Raw genomic sequence first — 26,400 nt, forward strand, 5'->3', positions numbered from 1 at the left:
AATACTAACAGCCGTAAAAGGGGAAATCGACAGCAACACAATCATAGTAGGGGATTCTAACACCCCACTTTCACCAATGGACAGATCATCCAAAATGAAAATAAATAAGGAAACACAAGCTTTAAATGATACATTAAACAAGATGGACTTAATTGATATTTATAGGACATTCCACCCAAAAACAGCAGAATACACATTTTTCTCAAGTGCTCATGGAACATTCTCCAGGATAGATCATATCCTGGGACACAAATCAAGCCTTGGTAAATTTAAGAAAATTGAAATCGATCAAGTATCTTTTCCAACCACAACGCTATGAGACTAGATATCAATTACAGGAAAAGATTTGTAAAAAATACAAACACATACAGGCTACACAATACACTACTTAATAACGAAGTGATCACTGAAGAAATCAAAGGGGAAATCAAAAAATACCTAGAAACAAATGACAATGGAGACATGACGACCCAAAACCTATGGGACAGAGCAAAAGCAGTGCTAAGAGGGAAGTTTATAGCAATACAAGCCTACCTCAAGAAACAGGAAACATCTCGAATAAACAACCTAGCCTTGCACCTGAAGCAATTAGAGAAAGAAGAACAAAAAAACCCCAAAGCTAGCTGAAGGAAAGAAATCATAAAGATCAGATCAGAAATAAAAGAAAAAGAAATGAAGGAAACAATAGCAAAAATCAATGAAACTAAAAGCTGGTTCTTTGAGAAGGTAAACAAAATTGATAAACCATTAGCCAGACTCATCAAGAGAAAAACGGAGAAGACTCAAATCAATAGAATTAGAAATGAAAAAGGAGAAGTAACCACTGACACTGCAGAAATACAAACGATCATGAGAGATTACTACAAGCAACTCTATGCCAATAAAATGGACAACCTGGAAGAAATGGACAGATTCTTAGAAATGCACAACCTGCCGAGACTGAACCAGGAAGAAATAGAAAATATGAACAGACCAATCACAAGCACTGAAATTGAAACTGCGATTAAAAATCTTCCAACAAACAAAAGCCCAGGACCAGATGGCTTCACAGGCGAATTCTATCAAACATTTAGAGAAGAGCTAACACCTATCCTTCTCAAACTCTTCCAAAATATTGCAGAGGGAGGAACACTCCCCAACTCATTCTACGAGGCCACCATCGCCCTGATACCAAAACCAGACAAAGATGTCACAAAGAAAGAAAACCACAGGCCAATATCACTGATGAACCTAAACGCAAAAATCCTCAACAAAATACTAGCAAACAGAATCCAACAGCACATTAAAAGGATCATACACCATGATCAAGTGGGGTTTATCCCAGGAATGCAAGGATTCTTCAATATACACAAATCAATCAACGTGATACACCATATTAACAAATTGAAGGAGAAAAACCATATGATCATCTCAATAGATGCAGAGAAAGCTTTTGACAAAATTCAACACCCATTTATGATAAAAGCCCTGCAGAAAGTAGGCGTAGAGGGAACTTTCCTCAACATAATAAAGGCCATATATGACAAACTCACAGCCAACATTGCCCTCAATGGTGAAAAACTGAAACCATTTCCACTAAGATCAGGAACAAGACAAGGTTGCCCACTCTCACCACTATTATTCAACATAGTTTTGGAAGTGTTAGCCACAGCAATCAGAGAAGACAAAGAAATAAAAGGAATCCAAATCGGAAAAGAAGAAGTAAAGCTGTCACTATTTGCAGATGACATGATACTATACATAGAGAATCCTAAAGATGCTACCAGAAAACTCCTAGAGCTAATCAATGAATTTGGTAAAGTAGCAGGATACAAAATTAATGCACAGAAATCTCTTGCATTTCTATACACTAGTGACGAAAAATCTGAAAGTGAAATTAAGAAAACACTCCCATTTACCATTGCAACAAAAAGAATAAAATATCTAGGAATAAACCTACCTAAGGAGACAAAAGACTTGTATGCAGAAAATTATAGGACACTGATGAAAGAAATTAAAGATGATACAAATAGATGGAGAGATATACCATGTTCTTGGATTGGAAGAATCAACATTGTGAAAATGACTCTACCACCCAAAGCAATCTGCAGATTCAATGCAATCCCTATCAAACTACCAATGGCATTTTTCACAGAACTAGAACAAAAAATTTCACAATTTGTATGGAAACACAAAAGACCCCGAATAGCCAAAGCAATCTTGAGAACGAAAAATGGAGCTGGAGGAATCAGGTGCCCTGACTTCAGACTATATTACAAAGCTACAGTGATCAAGACAGTTTGGTACTGGCACAAAAACAGAAATAGAGATCAATGGAACAGGATAGAAAGCCCAGAGATAAACCCACGAACATATGGTCACCTTATCTTTGATAAAGGAGGCAAGCATATACAGTGGAGAAAAGACAGCCTCTTCAATAAGTGGTGCTGGGAAAATCGGACAGATACATGTAAAAGTATGAAATTAGAACACTCCCTGACACCATACACAAAAATAAACTCAAAATGGATTAAAGACCTAAGTGTAAGGGCAGACACTATCAAACTCTTAGAGGAAAACATAGGCAGAACACTCTATTTCATAAATCACAGCAAGATTCTTTTTGACCCAGCTCCTAGAGAAATGGAAATAAAAACACAAATAAACAAATGGGACCTAATGAAACTTAAAAGCTTTTGCACAGCAAAGGAAACCATAAACAAGACCAAAAGACAACCCTCAGAATGGGAGAAAATATTTGCAAATGAAGCAACTGACAAAGGATTAATCTCCAAGATTTACAAGCAGCTCATGCAGCTCAATAACAAAAAATCAAACAACCCAATCCAAAAATGGGCAGAAGGCCTAAATAGACATTTCTCCAAAGAAGATATACCGATTGCCAACAGACACATGAAAGAATGCTCAACATCATTAATCATTAGAGAAATGCAAATCAAAACTACAATGAGATATCACCTCACACTGGTCAGAATGGCCATCATCAAAAAATCTAGAAACAATAAATGCTGGAGAGGGTGTGGAGAAAGGGGAACACTCTTGCACTGTTGGTGGGAATGTAAATTGATACAGCCACTATGGAGAACAGTATGGAGGTTCCTTAAAAAACTACAAATAGAACTACCATACGACCCAGCAATCCCACTACTGGGCATATACCCTGAGAAAACCATAGTTCAAAAAGAGTCATGTACCAAAATGTTCATTGCAGCTCTATTTACAATAGCCAGGACATGGAAGCAACCTAAGTGTCCATCATCAGATGAATGGATAAAGAAGATGTGGCACATATATACAATGGAATATTACTCAGCCATAAAAAGAAATGAAATGGAGGTATTTGTAATGAGGTGGATGGAGTTAGAGTCTGTCATACAGAGTGAAGTAAGTCAGAAAGAGAAAAACAAATACAGTATGCTAACGCATATTTATGGAATCTAAGGGAAAAAAAAAGGCCATGAAGAACCTAGTGGCAAGATGGGAATAAAGACACAGACCTACTAGAGAATGGACTTGAGGATATGGGGAGGGGGAGGGGTAAGCTGTGACAATGTGAGAGAGTGGCATGGACATATATACACTACCAAATGTAAAACCAATAGCTAGTGGAAAACAGCCGCATAGCACAGGGAGATCAGCTCGGTGCTTTGTGACCACCGAGAGGGGTGGGATAGGGAGGGTGGGAGGGAGGGAGATGCAAGAGGGAAGAGATATGGGAACATATGTATATGTATAACTGATTCACTTTGGTATAAAGCAGAAACTAACACACCATTGTAAAGCAATTATACTCCAATTAAGATGTTTAAAAACAAAAATAAATAAAATAATGGTAAAAGTTGGCATTCCTAAGGTACCTAATACATTATGTTTTTGAGTCCCACAATACCCAGTAAGATCGATATACTTCTTATCTCCATTTCGCTTTCAAGAAAACAAAGACCAGTTGTGCATCCACAATTCAAAAGGCAGCCTGATGTGGGATTTCATGCTTTAAGTATAATTTTGTGGGGCTACAGAGAGAAAAATAAAGCGGAGAAATCTGTCTCCTGCCTCTCAATAAATGACCTTTTGTTTTAAGGGTCTGGTTTTCAAGTCTCTTGAGAGTGCATACATTATTTCATAAACCTTTGGAAGGAAATTAGAAATCCTAGCCATGGCTGAGAGCTCTAAATTCATCTTCCATTCAGATCAGTCCTTGGGCCATCCTCTTAATACATGTTTGTGAGAAGCCTGTGGATGTGCTTGCTTGCATGTGTAAACATGCAAACACGAAAATACATATTTACCAAATCTTTACCTGCATTTTCTTATGGGAAATGGATTATGAATGATTTTTCTTTTTGCTTAACTGTGTTTTTTCATAGGTATACAACTAACATATCCTTTATAAACATAAACCTAAATAAATATTAAGGTCCTTTAATATTAGTCATGTGAAACCAGGTTCCAGGCATGTAAAACCAGGTTCCAGGCATTGGAGATAAAGTACTGAACAAAGCAGATGAAAAATCCCATTTTCATAGGGTTTTTGTTCTAGTAGATCAAAGCAAATGCTCAATACCATAGCCCATTTTCTAGCTTGCTACTAAGTATTTTTAGAGCATAACACAAATTAAATAATATTATGATTGATTTAAGACTGTAAAGTACTAAATATCATATTGCCCTCATAAGGATCTCAAAAACTGTAAGTATTTGTGAACATATTATGCAACAAGCTTAAGATAACACTATCATTTAATATGTAATTATTAAGATGCAATTCAAAATACAAAACCCCTTTATTTTGAGTCAATAAATTTAATAGTAAAAATGAACAGTTTGAAAACCAAAATTTTACTTAGCATATTCAGATAGAAGAACAAAGAAACCTATATAATCAAGTTCAGTATATTCAATCCCATTTAATAATTAAAGAGGAGATTTGGGAGAAACTTTTCTTTTACCGACAGTAATTTTATCATCAGTGGGGCCTTTAAGTTACGAAGTTTTCCCTGGTTTTAGGGAAGGATTTTTAGGGCTTTCAGGGTTTCAGGATAAAAAATTAATTGGAGTAAAATAATTTGTAGATTACTACTACTAATAATAATGATTAGAAGTCTGAATTTGGTACTATAGAGGCATAAAAAATGTAATGGCTGACATACATAAATGCTTATTGGCCAACAGACAGAAATTCTTGTATCTTTATTTCTAGGGCACTTGTATGTAGGTATATAAGCTGCACAGACTATAATTGTTATTATCAATAAAGCATATCAACAGCGATAAAAGCACAAATATATTTGAAATGTCCTACTGTGTGCCAAGAATCTCCGCATCTCATAGTTACATAAGTCTTGTACTCTGTTCAATTTGTGTTTTTTGGGACCTGGCCTGCCCTTGTTTGTATGGTGGAAACTGAAGTAGCTTATTAGACACAAAAGGCCTATAAAGCTACTTTACACCACACACACACACACACACACACACACACACACACACACATTTTTAATATCCTTAAGACAGTACTGATAAGAGTAATACTTTCTTCTCAGCACAGTTAATGAAGTGTGTCTTCTGGCAAGAACACTCAGTAAGGTCATTTGGCAAAAGAACATTTTCCCAAAGGTTTAAGTACTTCATTGCACAATTTTCTGTTCTTAACTTGATTAACTTCCTTATGGACAAAAAGGCATTGTTTCTCCTTTTCTGTCTTAAAAACGCCATTGTGGCATGACTCTCTGGTTGTACAGACAACATGAAAAGAGCTAAATACCATTACTGATATTGTAGCTTCACAGCACAAATTCACTAACCATTGCCACATCAAATGAGCCATGAGAGGGGACCCAAGATAAAGTACCTGAACTTTTTCAGAGATAGTTTTTATTATTCTCAATCTTAAATATCTTTGGAACTTTTTTATATCTTTAGCCTCATCTGCCTTCATGATAGCTGCCACACCACTGACAGTGTAATAGTTTTCTGGCTTACATCCTTTCCGTGGCTCTCCAATTTCTTCTGGATAAAATTCAAAACATAGCATGATGGACAACACTCTCCACCATGGGGTCCTGGCTACCCACCTCATCTCTCCTCCAGTCATGTCATCTGTCCCAGCCCAACTGAGTCAAGGCACAGCCCCAGATCTCTCAGGACTCCCCAAAAGTCTACCTTCCTCCACTGTCTGAAGGCAGTCAGGACTCCAATCCTGCCAGGACTGCTCCCCCAACTCTACCTCCAGGCTGTGCCCAATACTTCCAAGGTCATGCCTACTATCTACTCTGGGACCATCAAAAATGACCTCCTTATGACCCGCATCCCAGTTTCAGTTCGTCATGAGAAACCTAGGACTTTCAGTCATCCTCAGCCTTGACCCGCACTTTCTATCTGATTCATTTTTGCCAACAGCATTCATTCCATTTGACATGCCGTAAATTTTTATTTTTAGTAGTCTTTCTCTCACCACTAGAATGTAAATGACTATGGGAGGGGTAGCTCTATTTTGCTCACTGATGTACACCCAGTAATTTGAATAGTATCTGGCACATTGTAAGTGATCAATAAATACTTTTGAATGCATAAATATTGAATGTCTTAAAGTTTGTGCACTGTCCTTTGATGGGACATGATTTTAATATTTAAACAGAAATTGTATATGTTGCTTTCTCTTCTTGAAACTCCCTTCTAATCCACTCCCACCCATCCCTCCCCCTACTTCTACCTGGATAATTTCAATTTATGGTTAAAATTTCAGTCACATGCTCCTGACACATAGAGCACAGCACTTATTTTATTCTAATAATATTGATCACCTATCTGTTTTTTTCCCTGACTCTAAAGGATCCTCAGCTTTCTTGTGGAATTCCTGGCACATAATGTGTTTTTAAAAATGAATGGTTGGATGCATAAATTAAGGAAATAATAAAACGAATAATTAAATGGTACGACTGGTCAATTCACTACATGATCTGATTTAAACGGTGCTAGGAAAATCTTCTCTTTGTGTGCTATAAAACAACTAATAAGAAATAACAAGAACTCTTACACTGACCTATGGCTAATAAAGGATGTTTCCTATTATAAAGTCAATGTTTTGGACACTGGGGAGCCCAACAGGAATATATAGTATGAGTGTCTGAACCAGTTAATAAATCACATCACATTCTCTTCTAATTGCCATATTCTTGGAGAAAGTAATTGTTATTAATAACTGCTGTTAATTGCTATCCTATACAAAAAGAAAGACAATTTAGCTGAAGAGGGTTAATTCCAGGAGTTTCTGTGTGACAGCTGTCAAAGGTGGGATTTGGAGAGAGGCAGGGATGTCCCAGCTAATCTACAAGAGGCAGATGGTGGGCGTTTAACAAGGGTCACAGGGTTGCTTCCCAGCTACACTCTCTAGGTATCCCATCTCGCTGATCACTGCATCCCTAGCATGGAACACAGCACATGCTCTTGAATTAAAATGAAGCATTAGCTGAGACCTGAAGGAGCTGGGTTTTGCTGTGAAATAAGGGCAGAGGGAACATCACGCAGAAAAGCCCAGAGTCCTGAGTAAGCACAGCAGGTTTTAAGTCACAGCAAACAGATGGATATGAAAAGAATCTGGGTGCATAGGGCAAGGAGACAGAGAATGAGGATGGTAGGCAGACTCTATAAGCTGCATGGCATGGGCTTAATGCTATGGAACTCAGATTTTATCATCTTCTTAACTGCACTGCCCAGGCCCTGGAGTCTCTGTAAGGTCACTTCAGGAGGGGGTGTCTCCAGAGGCAGGGGGAAGGCAGAGTTACTAGGACGCCCTGCACTCCGACCTCTCCTGCACCACCCCCAAAGCAAAGTAACTCTGCTTTAATCGGCTTCAAATATCAAGGATTTACGTTTATTTGGGAAATAAAGGTTTAAAAAAACATTCCACAAGGTGATCGTGAAAGTCTGCACTTGGGAACCCACGAATAATATCATCAGGCTTCTGTGTCAGAAAGAACATTTTGCAGATGGGAGGGCAGGGCCTGGCTGGGAGTCATGCTAATTGATAGTCTATGACACAAACAACGATGTATCAAACTGACACTGGCAGAATGTTTGAGAAGAAGTTAACAACGAGTAATAGAGAGCATTTTGTGATTAACTAAACCTAAGTAGTGAGGCAGCGAAGGGTAGGAAGGGACCAAGATATTAGGGTAGGGAAATTGAGAAATACTCAGGTTCCTTTCAACCAGAAAGAAGATAGGAATAGAAGCAGATTTGGGTAGAATGTAATTATTTGATTTTCCAAACCACTTAGTTTGATTCCTTATGGAACGCTCACTCAGATGAAGGGCTCCATCTGGAATATAGTAATATGTATTCTCTGTGAGCTGAAGAAACCGTTTTCACTTGTGTGGGAAACAATTGAGCATTTTATTTTAGACAGCACCTGCTTTTTTTGTATGATGTGAAAAAAAAAGTCATCTGTTGAGAGTGAGGAGAAAAATATGAATAAGCTAAAGGAGGTTTAAAAAGTTTAACCTGATTGATCTAGGAGACAGTATCAAGAATAAATACTTTTCAGAATAGATTTTTTTAAAAGCTGAAGAGGTGTTAAGGCCATGTTAATACTGGGTGTTAGGGATGTGTAGTGGCAACAACCTGCATGCATATTTATGAGATTTCTCCCTGGTTATGCTCAGTGTGCAAATAGCAGGGACTGAAATATGGGATCATAATAGTGATCCATGGTTGAGGGTTTGTGAGCCACTTGCGGAAAAAAAAAAAAAAAAAGGATTCCAAATAATTAAACATTTCTGTAAAGATAATAGTTCAAGTGATAGATTCTAGGGATGAAGGTAAGATCAGAAATTGGTCGTTGGAATAGCAGAGAGGTTTAGGATTAGGGATTTGGGATTTACAATGAAGCAGAAGAGGTTCTAAGAAAGCTGGAAAGATGGTATATTGGGGATATATTTCAAAACTAAAAGTCCAACACGGGAACAGCAGAATTAATCATCTTATATTTAAATAGGGGATAAGAGGCACTTAACGGAAACAAAATGTTCCAAAACAATACATCATCCACTACATGAAATACCAGATGGATCATTAGGTTCAACAAAACACAACTACATACACACAACTTTTATACCTATTTATAAGTATTTTTAAATGTTTTATTCTATAAAAACTAAATGCTTTACTTTTACCAAATATGTGATCACTGTTCATTAACAAGAATAACATTTTTTTCCTTTTCAAAAGTTTGTCTTCATATTGAGAAGCCTTTACTGTTCAGTTGATATACAGAATCAAGAATGGCTACCATATTCCTGACGGTAATGTGGTAATGAAATATGTGAACTCTCAGAGCAGATAAACAAAGCAGATTATGTAGCACCTCTTTATTCAAAAATAATTTGTGATTTTTCAACTACAAATACATCTTGCGTAGATAACTTAGATTATTGCAAAGCGAGTTTCTAGGAATAAAAATCTATTAATCTTTCAGTTTCTGAGTCAAGGCTACCCCAGGCCTTGAAAATTTTATTACTGTCCAGGGTTCCTTATTTCCCAGAAAAAGAAACCACTATCAAAGGTAATTCTGAAAATACATAGGATGAGAAACAGTCCTACAAAGGACACTATGCACCTATGTCTTAAAATGTGGAGGCCACGCTTTGAAAAGGCATCACAGTTTAATTTATTATTGCTGCATGAGGGTTACACAGCCTATCTTACAATTCCTTTCAAGTAGGTCGATGCAGGATGTGTGATTGTCCCAAAAGAAGTACAAGCTGTTATTCCTTATTTTTTTTTTTTCCCATTTTGAAACATGGTTTGATCTCTACTCCTTGTAAATTTGGTATCTTCTATGTAGTACTTATACTTACTATGTGCTATCTTGAAGAAAAGAGGGTTTGAGGTTTGAATTTCTTATAAAACTACCAAAGTAATTAGATTGTCTCCTTCCTCCAGGTATGCCACAATTAGTCTGAGTCTGTTGACTCAGAGACATAACATATCAACAAATGTTCCCCCTTCTTTCTCAAAGAAGACAGTATTTCCCAAGGACAGTATTGCTTCATGTAAATTTAAATAAGGGACAACTTTGTTATTTCTAAGGAATATGCAATCCATTTATAGCATGAAACGGAGAACACAGAAGTTTCAATTTCTAGATCCAAGTAAAAACCTGTCTCATATAAAAATTTTCAGCTCAGAACACTGGTAAGCTCTGAAACCACACTTAAGGACAAACTAAATGGAACTCATTCAGAGAAAACAGCAAGTGTGGGGAGTCCTCTCAGTTCATGGTATAAGGGGAATTATTTCAGGAACAAAAATATTTGATAGGTAGTTAAAGATTATAAGCATATTAATTGTTCTATATTTTGAAGGGATCAAAATATAGCATATGGAAGGTGTACATCTGTTAAAAAGCTTGAACCAACATGTGATGGCTCGCGGAAAAATATTTTATTTCATTAACAGAAAGGGAAGCAGCACAACATAAGGCTTAATAGTGTGGACTCTTCATCAGATTGCCCAAGTTTTGTTTATGGCTCAATCACCTATTTCTTAATTATATGTTTTAAGCTTTTTATTTATTAGAGTGCTAATTAGTAAAATTCTCCTCACCTCTTTACCCACACTTCGGTATTCTATGTTGTGATGCTAGGACGGGAAATCTCGACCAGTGGCTCCCATAGGATGCTTAATCCCCGCTCAGGGGATCTGTAAGGTCAAAATGCTATCAGTGATGATTCTGAGATATCAGTTGCTTTTTTCACTCTCATTCTCTCATGGGTGTACAGTGGAGTTTTCAAGGGGCTACCTGACATGATATGGCAACACAGCAGCGGATGTGGTTATTCAGCTGTCTTCTATGAAGTTGGATGTTAGTCATTTGCAACAGTGTGAAATAATGTCAGTCTTCTCACTAATTTTTTTTTGTTTTTGAAAATAGTCATTTTTCATAAAGATGTTATTTTTGTCAACATCTGAGGGGCCGATCATTGTAATTTCTAGAATGTGTCATCTTTAATATGGTAAATAGAAATAAATATCACCCATATAAACAAGAGCATTTTGGGGCCCTCAATAATTTTCAAGAGCCTAAAAGAGTCCTGAGATCAAAGAGTTTGGGAAACACTGCTGTAGACTACATTTCTCCATTGCCAGATGGAAACCAGTTGGGTTCACAGGGGGCACTAGGGAGACAAGAGAAGGGAGGAGGGAGAAAGGACTAGTTCCTGCTGGTCTACTTGCACTTATCTGTTAGATCTCTCCAGCATCTCACCGTCCCAGCACCTGGGTCCAGTAGCAAGGAGCTCTAGACTCCAGCTTACTGCCACACCAAGAAGGCGCAGTGAGCTCCCACAATTGAGTCCTGCACAGACCATGGTGATGCTGTAAGAGGTTTGACTTCCAGGCCTGCACAAACCTCCCTGAGCTCCTGAGCTATCAGAGCCAGTCAGGAAGGGTCCCCTCCACAGGAGTCTGACAGCGAGACCTGCCAGGCAACACCCACCCCCCAACTCTGCCTCCCAGCCCCAAGAGGTCCTCCTTCCAAGCTTCTGGGTTTTGATGACTCCAACCCAGGGGACGCATCTGCTTCCTACGGTTCTACCTCAGTGTGTCTCAGTGTTCATCTTCACCTTTTCAACTCTCCAACACTGTTTAACCAGTTTCCTATTGCACATTTTCTAAAGTAATAGAGTGAGATTTCTATTTTCCTGACTGTGTGGAGAGTGATACAATTAGTGACAGGTAGTAATGCATCAGACATCTCTAAAAAGCTACACCTAATGAGAGAACCAACCATCTCTATGGTGACAAACTGAATTAAGTATCTAAGAGAAAAATTAAAACTCTGTTCTGAGCTTACAAATCTAAAAATGTGAAAGTATATTGGTAATTTGAACAATTGATATTAAATACTACATTTTTACATAACTGCCTTGTGACTACATATATATATATATATATATATATATATATATATATATATATATATATATATATATTTTCCAGTCATTTAAAAGAGCACTTTCCTATATTTGATGGAAGTATCTCTCAAAATTATTACCTAAACATAGACTTCTAAGACACTGAAATGACAAGGGATGAATAATGATAAAGTATATTTTTCTCTAATGTTTAGTTGCACAGTCTTAATATAAAAGGATAAATCCTGCAAAAAATATAATTTTTAAACAAATCATCTCATCTTATAGAGAACTTATAATGATTTTTCCCTTTGAGGTTTTTGCATTACATACATTTTTAAAGTAAATAATTAAACTTACCACCTGAGAGGAGAGCAGGCTTACTTTTTACCATTGGACTAGAATGAGGAAACTTGTTGCTAAATGACATGAAAAGGTGTGTTGTGAAATCATCAGGAAGCTCGGCTTCCAGGAATGTCTTCATAAATAGCTTGAAACCTTCAAAATCTATTGTCTGAAAAAAAAATTTAAACATATATTTTAAGACTCAACCAATGTTAAGATTTTGTGCTATGCTCAAAATCATTAGTAGTAGACACGACCTCAAACATTCTTAAATCCAAGTCTACAAAAGGAAGGTAACTATTTGAGAACTAAATCGGGCAGTCAGTCCTAGGTTGACACTGGTGATTAGATTTGTATGTCTTACCTGCAATAACGGAGCAGGAAAAGCAGGAGCTTTTCACTCAGACATCTCTATTTCCACAGTATCTATGTGGCCTTAAAAATTTTACTCTCTGAAACTTAATTTCCTCCTCTGTAAATTGAGTGTAATATTCCCAATCCCGTAAAGTTGTTATGGTGATTAAATCAGACAATTATGTGAAGATGCCAATGCAGAATCATGAACACAGCATGAATACTCAGAAAGAAAGGTATTTCTCTCATCTCCTTTTTTTGTCTCTAATGGTGAATATTGTTTTTGACAATTGGAGAAAGTGGTTGACATGAAAGTTTCACCCTGACACCAAGACGAATAGATATAAAATTCTAAAGTGAAATTCTAAATCTTCCTATGCAGATTTTCAAAGAAATCTACTTCAAGATCCATGCCCACTCTTACTCATTGCAGGACTATAAAAGCGTCGACACTTACATGCAAAGAACCATTGCTACTTTGAGAATCTCCTTGTCTACTTGGGGAAATGGTGATGGGAGCCACCTTCTATCCTCAAGTTAATGAGAGGATTTCACAGGAGCTACTAGGAAGCTTGCTTTCTCCAAGCAGATGAGGACAGTGGGCCAGGATCTGACTCCTGCCTGGGAAACTGAGGACAAGGATACAGGTACTCGGGGCAAAGACAAGAAAATGGTATTGTACTGGGTTTGGCCAACCCTCCTTGTGACTGAAGGGACAATGACACATAAATGTTGCCTGGGAAATAGCTGTAGACCTCATGGAAGAGAAGGCCCCTGGAGCTGTGTTGGATACTATCCAGTAGGCCATTTGAAGGGACTAGGAAACCTACAGAGAAGAAACTGAGATAAAGCCACATCTGTCCAGATCAAGAGACTGCAAGGGCTATAGGCCTCATAGGAAGCCCTTGAAGGGCATTTTTTTTATTACCCAGTTTAACGTAACTGATATGAAACTAAAAATAAGGAAAAAATAAAACTTGGCAGATTAATGCTCCTAATTTTTTAAGAATCCTGGCAGAGGAGAATAAAATTAATTCCATAAACTGCTATTTTGGATACAAAAAGTCTATTTTTCCTATGTAAAAGTATTGGGATAAGGTGGTAGAGAACAACCAATTTTATTATTGTACTGTTTTGAATAAACCCAAAAGGGAATCAGACATACAGGGGTATCATTATGAGAAAGTAAAATTTTGCAGATTAGATCCCATGCCCTTTAAGTATATGTACTGTGTATGCTTTTGTACCTAACATAACCTCAAGCTAATACAAAACAAAGCCAAAAACTTCACTTTATTTATAAATGGTTCCAAGACTCTGTCTACAACTTAATCTGACGTTTTTGGTTAAATTTAACTTAGTCTTGCTTTGCTTATTAATTCTCAGAAGGGCACTTCAGATGTTTATATTGGTGGCGGTAAAAAGACTTCATTTCCTTCCATATTTAATGAATCACCTCCACCACAGAATATTGTAAATTCTACTACTGGATTGAACCACAAAACTAAAAACTGTGAATAATATGAATATATAAAGAATAGCATCAATTAGCAGAAGTACTTTCAAAAAGCAATTTGCCACAATGAATGAAGCCAAGGTTTCAAAATACACAGATGAGGCCAGCAGCCAGACTAGTATATCCAAATAAGTTGCCTTGAGCAGGGCACCTCTTCTTACTAATAGGATTCCTCAGGATGGCCTATCAAAAGAGAAGTAATCCACACTCAGCTGGATGAGTGACCAAAACTTGTCAATAATCTTCAACATGTAAGAAGGGCTATGGGGAACGCAGGAGTTAATTTTATATGCAAAGTTACAGGAAATTTGTATGGTAAAAATTCACAAGCGTTGTGATTAAAATCAAAGTTACTTATAGTTGCTTTTCTTCCTGTACCCTTTTGTAGTCAGCACTGTGTTTGGAAACATAACAGATGACAGAGCATGGTTTTGAAGTCAGACTACCTGGATCAACTCTCAGATCCAACACTTTCCAACTGTGCGACAGTGGGCAATTTATTAAGTTCTCTGTGCCTCAAATTCTTCATCTATAATACCAACCTCTTGATTTGTTAGGAAGAATTCCAAATCGTATTTGACGAATGAGCCTTAAAACCATATTAACTTAAATGTTTCCATTTGCATTTAACGAATCATTACATGGTTCATTGTTTTTTGGTGGGTGTTTTTAAAAATTGTTGTTGTTTACTTGTTTTTCATTTGTTTTTGGGTTTTTTTTTTGAGAAACCAGGTAAAAAAATGTGAACAAAAGACTATAATTGCTGAAATTTTTTTCTCTGAATCTTCCTTCACAATAAGATTATATTTTAAAACAGAATTATTTCAAGCCAAGGGTTTGACGTGGTAACACAGGAAAACAACAACAACCAACCAACCAACCAACAAAAACAAAAACAAGGACTTCAGAATAAAATGATTTTGTTTCATATTCCAATACCTCCACTCACCACCTGAGTGATTTGGGGCAAGAAACGTATCTGCTCTTTTTAAGGAAATATCTGCCACATCCCAAGTGTGATAACCCACATAGGACCTCCTTGAAATCGGTGCTTGTGGTTTAATGATGAAAACCAGAAAAATATCCAACCAAAAGGAAGAAGTGAACTTAATGTATGACATCCCTCTTAATAAGGAATACATTTCTCCTTGGTCCTTCTTTTTTCAGATCTCAGGAAAACTTTCTGAATTTTCTCCAGTGTTGTAGCTCTCCCTTGCTCAGCAATCAAAGAATATCTTAGTCTTATTATCTGACATCTCTACACCTTAATTTCCTCCATATAAGATCAACTGTTCAGCATTGCTGCCTAAACGTAATAATAAATTGATGTAAAGCACTTAACGCACCCTTGGACACATAGGATGTAAAAGAAATAAAATAGTAAAAAAAACAAAAAAGGGAATAAGTAAAAAGAAGCACTTGTTTGAGGTTAGATGGGTTTTTTCATTATCTTAATTTGCCCACCTCTTTATTGGTCCAGGAAATTAGAATTTCATTGCATTATTCCAAATCTAACCCTCTGTTTTTTGGGTCTTAGATATTTTGATGTAATTTTTCTGTGTCAGGCAACATTGGCAAATTACTGCCTTCAGAAAGCAAGCCTTTAAAAATAGATTATCTTACTTTAAAAAAAAATAAAAACTTATCGTAGACATAAGAATAGAATAAAGATTTCCTTAGTTCTTAAATGATTTCCATGAGATGATGTCATCCTATTTATGACTAAAGTTTTACTGATGATGTCAACTTTTTCCTCCAACTTCTTTACATTATTGGTGGCAGCAAACTTCCTTTCTCTTACATTTCCTGTCATTACACACAGCTTACAATGCTGCAAAACCCAAACTTCTTCAGAGCCAAAAGGCAGCTGCTTCAGTGTTTCAGATTCACTGAGGAATTAATCTTCAATGCCTTTCCTGGTTAACCCATTTCTTTCTTATTAGCAAAAGATTTTCCAATCTTTTCTAAAATTCTATGTTGTCCAAAGTACCAAACATTTCTGTAAGTGGATAATGTCCTCAATCTATACATTTTCCTTATCTCATGATTTACCAGAATACCTTGAAATTTAAGTATCTTATTTTCTACTGCTGTCATCTAGCAGCATTAGCATTGGTTTTTGAAGATTGTGACCTTTAAATAGAATGAGATCATTTATATGCATAGCAATAGAAACACTAATGAAAAAAGTAGGGTCAGGCAATTGAATGAGTGTTCAAAAATCGAACTGGCTGTAAGCTCAAAGACAGATACACCAAATGATGTTTAAAATTTTGAAAACTGCTTTTTCATTTTTTTTTTTTTTTCCTGAAGGAACAGGCACAGACTATTTAGGGAGATAACACAGAGAATCTGTAAAGAATACAAACTTGGGAAGCTGCTCAGATGTTGCTGCCAAGTTGGCATAAATCCAAAAACACACTTCTATATGCCTTTCATTACTATATCTGACCATCTGGTTTCTTGGTGTTTAAATCCCTGCTAATACTAAAGAAATAACTCTAGCATTCATCCAAGTAGATTCAAAGTGAATGAAAATAAATGTCGTCATTCTATCATTACTTTAATTTATTTTGGCAGTCTTGGGATGAAGATTTTCTCATAATCAGCAAACGTTCATTATGCATACATCCACTTTGTACTGGGCTCTGTTCTCGGTGGTGTGATAAAGATGTTACTGATATATGCAAAACTCCTTCCACCAGGAGGCTTATCTTCTAATGAAGGGAATAAGAAAAACACCAAAATAAACAGGATAAATGTACAGTGTCTGAAGGTATTAAATGTTCTCTAAAAAAATAAAGAAGGAAAGGTTTATATATGGGGGAGGGGTGCTTACAGTTTTAAATCTGATGACTAGGAAATGAGAATCGGTTCTGTGAATAAAGATTTAAATGAGATGAGGGAGAGAGCTTCGTACATATTTGGAGAAAGAACATTGCAGATCAAACAGGTGGTGCGAATATCCTGAGGTATTAAGATGCTCCTGTTTTAGAAGATTTGCTGCAGGAGCTAGTGAGGAGGAGGAGTAGTCCAGAGCAGGACTGAGGGAGGACTTGAGTCACAGACAGGAAGTACAAGACAGGATCTTTGGTGGTGTGTGGATGGGGGCTGATCCTGTAACATATACTAGACCATCAATAAAGCATTATGTTTTTAAGGTAGAGTGAGAGGAACAGTTACTGGAGGGATTGCAGCAGAAGATCACATGATCTAACGCATTTTAACAGGATCATATGACCATAATAGGATCATAAGACTCTTTTATATAATAGGATCATTTTATATTATAGGATCTTATAACTTTTATATCACACAAAAGATAGTCTAATTTTCACATTTTCTAACAAACTTGTATACACAGCTGATTAATAAGTGATCTTTAAAAGAAAAAAGGGGGGTTTCCCTGGTGGCGCAGTGGTTAAGAATCCGCCTGCCAATGCAGGGGACACGGGTTCGAGCCCTGGTCTGGGAAGACCCCACATGCCGCAGAGCAACTGGGCCCGTGAGCCACAATTACTGAGCCTGCACGTCTGGAGCCTGTGCTCCGCGACAAGAGAGGCCGCGATAGTGAGAGGCCCGCGCACCACGATGAAGAGTGGCCCCCGCTTACCACAACTAGAGAAAGCCCTCGCACAGAAACGAAGACCCAACACAGCCATAAATAAATAAAATAAAATTAAATTAAAAAAAGAAAAAGAAAAAAGGAATCATTGAACTATTATAGATTAGATTAAGGTACTAGCTAAAACCATTAACAAAGAAATGACTTTAATTCATTTACCAGCAAGTATGGACTGAGTACCTGCTATGTGTACAATACTGTTGGCTACTGGGCAAAAGAACTCTGATCAAATGAGGTAGGCAGTAACTTAAATTAGAGGCTTTCTTTCACCATTTCCATTTCCATTCTGCTGTCTAATTTATATCATTAACTAATTATATTAAATTGAACACTGATGTAAAGGTCATCGAACCAAAGTATATAAATTAATATGTAGCATGGCTAACTTCCTGAGATTTCAAATACATATTTTTTTATATTAAAATACTTTCAGAAGAAAAATGTGCACTTTAAATGTCTCATTGTTTATGCTTACTTTGTATTGCAATTTATTGTTCATTACTTCAAATTTCAGAGAGCTCCTTGATAGTCTCCTAAAACTGCCATGGAGAAACTTCTGTTAAAGATAAAGAGTGAAAGTGAAAGTGTGAATTTCACACTGGATTTTTTTTTTTTTAAGGAATTCCTTTATTTTTATTATTTATTTATTTTTAGCTGTGTTGGGTCTTCGTTTCTATGCAAGTGCTTTCTCTAGTTGCGGCAAGCGGGGGCCGCTCTTCATCGCGGTGCGCGGGCCTCTCTCTATCGCGGCCTCTGTTGTTGCGGAGCACAGGCTCCAGACGCGCAGAGCTCAGTAGTTGTGGCTCACGGATCTAGTTGCTCCGCGGCATGTGGGATCTTCCCAGAGCAGGGCTTGAACCCGCGTGCCCTGCATTGGCAAGCTGACGCTCAACCACTGCGCCACCAGGGAAGCCCTCACACTGGATTTTTAAAACTTAGTTTTGGCAAATGAAATTATTTGTACTACCTCAGAGGTGCATAATTTATTAGTTGTACTTGTCTTTACCTAAAACTAACATTTATTAAGTCTCAGTAAAGAGAAAATTAGAAACATGTTTTTCAGTAAGACGATAAATGGCAAGAATAACAAACAATGCTACTCCAAGTTATTTTAGTAATTATGAAATACAAATAATGGATTGGAAGAATTTTAAGCAGATTATTTTTATCGTGATTTTCAGTATATCTTGTGATCAAGAGTCTGTATCCAGGGCTTCCCTGGTGGCGCAGTGGTTGAGAATCTGCCTGCCAATGCAGGGGACACGGGTTCGAGCCCTGGTCTGGGAAGATCCCACATGCTTCGGAGCAACTAGTCCCGTGAGCCACAACTACTGAGCCTGCGCGTTTGGAGACTGTGCCCCGCAACAAGAGAGGCCACAACAGTGAAAGGCCCGCGCACCGCGATGAAGAGTGGCCCCCACTTGCCGCAACTAGAGAAAGCCCTCGCATGAAATGAAGACCCAACACAGCCAAAAATAAAAAAATAAATTAAAATAAAAAAATCCTTCCCTCTACTTAAAAAAAAACAAAGTCTGAAGAGGGAAGAGAAATGGGAACATATTGTATATGTATAACTGATTCACTTTGTTATAAAGCAGATGCTAACACACTATTGTAAGGCAATTATACTTCAATAAAGATGTTTGAAAAAAAAAAAAAAACAAAGTCTGTATCCAACTACATTTTGTACTTAGCAGGAATCCACTTGCACGGAGTAGGACGTTGTCTTGCCTATGGTTCAGTGCTGTCACTAGAACTGCTGTGAGTTGTTACTGAGGCACACACCAAATGCTCTAAAAGTTATTTCTCCTCAAAAAATAAAACTCAATAAAGATTTTGGGAACAACTATGCATATATAATTTTCATTAATAATGTCAGTTTTTAATGATTGCTTACTTGCATCTTTACTTTGAAAGAAAATTTCCAAAGGGAGTTCACTTAATGAAGGTATGTGTGCAGGCAGAATTACAAGTATCTCTTCTTCCCTGCTAGACTATAAGATCCAACACAACACTGCATCACATAGTGCTTAAAACAGTGTCTTTTACATTGTAAGTCCTCCTTATATATTTGAAGTATGGACACTGGAATAGCAAAAAAAGAAAAAAAAAATAGCACAATTTCACTCAATTACCTCTTTGTAGGAAATCTAGCAACAAAGAAACTCGATTCAGGTAGGATGGTAAGAATTTGTGAAATAGAATAAATAGAAAAAGCTTCTGAGCATCAATATACTGTTTCACTTAATAAACCTCAAATGAGATTATTTTAAAGTATAATAGCATATGACTATATATTTAATATTGTAGCAGACTAAAATAAAATAAAATCAACAAAACTAATGATAACAAAATAACCAAAAATTTGGAATGGTTTCAAATATATACTATCCTATAAATTCTATTCTTTCTAATCCATCAAGGTCCAAATATACCAGGGTTATTATTGTGAGAAATATCAAGATGGGAAGGTGTAGAAGACAGACTAGGAAATACTCAGCCAGCATGTGAGAGTGAGGGATTGACACTTTACAACTGGGTAAAGGCTTAAGAATTCAGGGCTTAAGAATTCCCTGAGTTGAAGCATTTTGTCAGCAATTTGAAAATTTATTTAATAGTTTGACACTTTTTGATAGCAAAGATCATCTTGACCATTTCTATTTCTCCCACAGGTCCAGATACAATATCCAGTATATAATATACATGCAATAAATGCATTTGGGATGCAACCCAATTACTTTTGTTCCAAGTGCTTTTCTCACTTTCTGTATATTTCTCTCTCACCAGTGCATGCTTTTATGCCAAACTCTTTCTTAAAGCCTCCAATATCTCCTTTTAATCTTCATAGTTAGTGATACACTCTATCATCCATAAGTGGAAAAATAAAATTAGGTGTTTGCTTAATATGTTTGTTGCATATAATGGAAACTCTCTAAACGTTATTGTGTTCCAGGAACTGCACTAAATATTAATATGTTACATGTATGCTATACTTCAATCCTCAGGATAACCCCTTAAGTAAATGCTACTGTCACTCCTATTTTATAGACAGAAAGCTGAGGCTCAGAAAAGTCAAGCAAATTGCCCAAAGCCAAAAGCTCCTAGTTAGTGCAAGGACCTAAATATTTCTGACTTCAAAGGCTACTATGTTATAATTAATCAAAGTATAATTCTATAGACAGATTTTGATTTTTCAATATTCATACCTAGTACAACTGGTTTATCACCATCAAATGTATTGACTAGTGTATCAATAAACTAGCCATTAGAGAAAAAAGGGAAATAAAATAAAGTATAAAAATAAAAAGTAATGGCATAACTATCTCTACTCAGTTCCACAATCTTGAAAACTGAGTTGACTGTAACTCTTTTTGACATACTAATTGTAACCTATTACTTTTGACCATATATCTGCAATGTGTTCTAACTCTGCCCCCGACCTCTATTACAACCCCAACTGACCTCCCAGTTTTCATCATTTGATTGGACTGCTTCAATAACTCATACCTGGTCTTCTCTTTAACTCAAGCCTGTTGTTCACAATGGTTTAGAAGTATTTTCCTAAGTGGAAAATTTAACTCGTTGATCTTAGGAATATCATTCATGATTTTCTTTACCTATTAAAAAAAGCCTTAAAATCCTTAGACACTCTAGGCCTTTCTACACAAATCTCTAGATTCATTTTCCCCTAATATCCTTAAACGTACTTCTGCTCAAAAAAATTATTCCTGTTGATGAAAACACACAAACAAAAACAACATACAAACCTTAAGATAAGTTTTAGTTGTAGCAAGCACCTAAAGAGTTTGCTCTACTTGTCCCTGAAGAAGTGAAAAAGATCACCTGAAGATCCCAGCATCACTTTTTCTCTAACCTGATTTTTAACTCATATAAATTATTTAATAAATGTTATGAAAGAAATGAAAGAGCAACCTACACAGAATGTTTAAATACTGCATATCAAAGTTAGCTGTTATGATTAAACTCAGGAGAGTTACTGGTTTATTTTTCAAATTATTTAACCTTGTTTTTAAAACTCATCTGTAGAGAAAGCAATTGGAAGCAGTTAGTATAACTGTATTTTATATACCCTAAATATTTACCTATTGTTAAATTTCTGTATATTTATTACAGAACGTTAAGGGAGAAATGGATCAACTGTGACATATCAACTGTAACAGATATCACCTAGCCACTTGAAGCAGTCAAATCATTAATCCAAGCTTTCAATTTTGGATAGATGTAGCAGATGGTCCGTTCTCAAATTCAAGATGTTTTCATAGATATAAAATAGTTTGTTTTTTTTGGTAAATGTTGAGATTTGATCCTCAATGCAATTAAAAGAAACCTGCAAGAAGTTATTCAACTTGATTTGTTTAATTATGACATAACTAATTAATCTCACAAGTAGCCATGCAAATATTTTCTCAAATTGTTGGATGTCGTTCCATTCTATGCAAGAGCAATTCTCTGAGTATCAAGGCATAAAAACTGAAGCAACATGGCGAAATAAAAGTTACTATGTATTTCAACAATAAGTAATACACAGTCAAAATTGGGTTAATAACAATTGTAGTAGGCATTTTATTCTTCAATTTGCTGGTATGTTTTCGAAACTGTGTTCTGGTTGTAGCTTTGATAAGAGGAGGAAGATGACTGAAATTGTGCTGATAGTAATAGGGAAGAGAAGCAGAAATACTGGTTAACATGTTACATCCATTCCTTGCTAACTAATTGTCCTGGCATTTATGCAGTTGTGAGAGGTGGAGCAAATACAACAGACACAATAACTCCCGCCAGGACAGCACTCTGGATTGCAACCAGGCCTGGTAGGGGAAGCAAATCACATGTCATGTCCTCCACTCATACCTCACGGTAGAAGGAAATTAATTTAGCGTTGGGAAAGACATCAGAGTGACAGCGTTATATTTACTACTTTATAGATGAGGAAAGTGAGGCTCTGAGAAAATCAAGGTTACAGGATTGGTTGGAGTGTCTCAGATATTCTCCCTATCACCTTTCATAAATTTTCCAGAACTTTCATATGAAATCATGGTGCTCCTTACAGTGTGATCCACAGCCACTGCCTCAAAACATCAATGGAACACCTGGCAGACAGAGACTTCAAGTATTTTGCATATACTTTAGAATTTAACCCTTTTAACAACTCAGTAGAGCCAATACTCTCTTCATTTTATAGGTGAACAAACTCAGGCTAGGAGAGATGAAGTAACTTGTCCAAGACCTGCTCATATGTGGCAGATATGGATTTGAACTCAGTTCAGTTGGAAACCTAAGACCATGTTTTCTCTGTTATACTTTCCAGGTGCTTTCTTTAATGGCAAAGGTTGAATTTGGTTCTGGAAGTACAATTATAGCTTACAATACAAGGGTGTTTATATCATTGCTAATAATTATAATAGTGTCAATATCCTTGTTAAAGACATTTCAAATATACATTAGGCAGCAGCACTACAAAATGTAGGTGCTGAAATCCCAGGTTTCTTATTAAGGGGTTGAAGCAACTCACTTGTCTGAATAACACAAACCCAGTACAGAGTACTGAGTACAAAGATAGAGTACGCCCAGGGAGCTATGAAAATTTAACTCAGCCTTAGGCCAAGAATCATCTACTGACAGGAAATGTAAAAAGAAAACCCTACACTCACAGAACACTGATAAACAAAGAACACACATAGAGTAATAAGTATGCATGCCCTTATTCTTTTTCCTTTTGGCTACCCTCAGCTTTCCGCTTTCTTTCTACTCTGCAACTGAAATTGCTTCCCTACTAAACAACTGCATATGGAACAAAGGCTGAGCCAGGAAAAGGAAGGAAGAAGCTCATTCTACTGACCCCAAGAAAAGACGCTCATTTGCCACCAGTTTTCAAACAGCCTGGAGCAGGGATGAAGGTTGTGCAGAATGGTGTGTTTGTTGAGTAAGGTGTTCAACAAATGCCCTTTAAAAGTTAGGGCCTGCTTAATAAAAGCAAATGTTTACTCTGAGGAGTTGCCTCCTAATAACATAAAGCTCATGTAGACTGTCTTTGGGGGAGCTAGTAGGTTTCCACAGAGGTCAGGGATGAGATCAGGGAAAGGTCATCCTGTGAAAGGGGCTGGTAAAAATCATCACTGTTAATGAGTTGCCATTTCAGTTGTGCTTCATCCTAGGAGACTGTAGTATGTAGGACCAGTGTCTAAGTCAGTCAAGATCATTCTGATGTAATCAATTGTACTGGGACATGTTGGGGATGAAACTGCAGTGCTTGTTGTCATTGAAACAACAGGGAAACTTGTGAATAAGAAGCAACTAGTACATATCCAGTATTGTCCAAGGGAGACAATGTTATGGTTTTAGACAACTCATGCATTTTAGTAAGATATATTCCCAGTAGGATATAAACATCCATTTAGAGAACTCAAAAATGTGTTGTAATTCTAGGTATCCAACAGAACTATGGACCTAAAACTTCCTTGACAAAATGGACTTTACTAGGAGAGAGTGGTTGAAACAACAGATGGATTGCTCTTTTTCCCAGGAGGGCTAAAATCAAGAGCTTTTCACTCATATTTTCTTCACAGATTCTAACAGCACTGTAGACCAATTAAAAAGTCCTTATCCATCTCATTTAAAAGCAATTATTAAATCTCCCACTGTAAAATAGTAATTTAAGACTTTCATTAAATAGATCATTTTACCAGAGCCTGATTATATTTCGGTGAAATTAGAAAATTAAGTTCAAGAGTCTACAAAACTGAAGCCTGCACTCTGGACCCTTTTTGATTCTACTGAGGTATCAGCTCCTCCATTTGAATCTTTAATTTAAACAAATATCAGTCACTTATAACTTTATAAGTATTACAGTTAATATTGTATATTATATGAATCTTATTGGTACAGAAGTATAGCTCAGTGATATGGATAAGAAATTCATAGCTCACACCAGAATAAAGAAAGAAAAGACAGATTTTAATAGAAAAGAAAATGTCTTACTTGTTTAAGAATGTCTTGTTTCTGCGCATGCAAGGAAAGAAAAGAATACATGCGTTAAGGTAAGATAATTTATACTTATCATCTCATATTGCTGATAATTTAACTAAAAAGTCAAGTTTACAGATTGATTTTAAAGCATACCCTAGATCCATGGGTCTAAAAATGTGGTTCCAAAATAGCAGCTTCAGCATCAGCTGGGAAACTGATAAAAATAGAAAATTTTGAGCCCCATTCCAGAAACTAAGGTGAGGAGGCAACAACCTCTGTTTTAAGAAGATCCCCCATTTGATTCTGATGCCAGCTAAAATTTGAGAATCATTGAATCAATCAATCTTAGAATGTAATAAGCAAACAGTTCTAGTTGACATGAGATAAATATAATGAATAGCACACACAGTATAATTAAAACCTTCCAGAGAAGAATGTGAAAATATAACAGTATATATAAAGATATATTCGATTGTACTTATTCCCCACTCCTATTTCCTTCTATTAGAATAACATACCTAGCCTCTCTCCACCCCTTTAAAGACAAATATCTTTCCATACATAAGCCACTGCTTAATTTCTTCCCATCTCTTTAGAGGTCAATGAAATAATTTGGTGTGGAATTTGAAATCCAGGGAAAAAATATTTATATATGCAATGCCAAACTGATTCTTTCTCATAGTATAAAATTCTATGACTCTCATGAATCAGTTATATCTGAGATGTTCTGAGTGTGTTTTACTATGAAGGTCCATGGCCTTCATAGTATGAAGGTTCATGGCCTTCACAGTGGCCTGGATGGCCACTACAATCTACCTGTAATCATACTCTTTATATTGTCCACATAAGATTAGGTGGAAACTAATAGGCATCTCTTACCTTGTTGGGCATGAGTCAGTAATAATTATGTGCAATGGAACATGCTATGCTCATTACAGAAGCAATGTAATGCTTGCAATGACATGCAATGTCATTCAGTCCATGTGAAATACCTTTCCCTTCCCCTTATCCTTCTCATCTCCTCAGGTCTTCCCTCTCATTCTAATGGCCTAGCCAATTAAGTGAAGAGGAAATGTCCTAAACTGGGATCCGAGACAACCAGATTTTAACTACGGTTATTGTCACAAACCTAGATGGTTAATCTTGGGAAAGTCATTTTACTTTTCTTAAGATGAGTTTCTTTACTTAAAAACTTTATAATCATATTTGTTTGGTTATCTCAACACCTTTCTCAAGTTTTTATTCTTAAAGAGTCTTTAAAGCCATTGTTTAAATTTATATTTTATGATTCTGTCATTTATTTCCCCACAGGAATTAAAAATAAATGAGTCATCCATATATTACACATTTCTCCTCTATTCAAATAGACTTAAACAGGTCATATTTTCATTGGATTAAGCTTTTATACACAGAGCTTTTATAATTCAGTAGTTCAAGTGAATCATAAGAAAAATAATGCATCTACTATTTAAGCAGCTTTGCTATGTAAAGGGGAGAAGCAATTTGAGAGATATTTAGGTTGTTTTCTCTTTGCAAATACATTTTATATGGATAATACAGGCCATCTCCATTTTAGAAAACAAAGTATTAGTCATTTACTCTAAAGCAAGACTAGATTAATCACTTTTCTAATTTTTCTTGTGCAACTGAACATCAATTAGGTA

The 26,400-nt window shown here is 36.4% G+C and overlaps 1 protein-coding gene across 1 annotated transcript in view; it reads right to left on the reverse strand.

Annotated features, from left to right (window-relative positions):
* The window catches only part of DGKB (diacylglycerol kinase beta), a 708,671-nt gene that overhangs the window by 522,128 nt on the left and 160,143 nt on the right, over positions 1-26,400 (reverse strand). Inside the window, exons 4-5 of the mRNA XM_028164532.2 lie at positions 24,749-24,769; positions 12,273-12,426 (exon numbers count right to left, since the gene is read on the reverse strand). Of these exons, the coding sequence (XP_028020333.2) occupies positions 12,273-12,426; positions 24,749-24,769 (175 nt within the window). The remainder of the gene's footprint in view (positions 1-12,272; positions 12,427-24,748; positions 24,770-26,400) is intronic.

The sequence above is a fragment of the Balaenoptera acutorostrata genome, chromosome 7 (genome assembly GCF_949987535.1).
Source record: "Balaenoptera acutorostrata chromosome 7, mBalAcu1.1, whole genome shotgun sequence".
NCBI lineage: Eukaryota > Metazoa > Chordata > Mammalia > Artiodactyla > Balaenopteridae > Balaenoptera > Balaenoptera acutorostrata.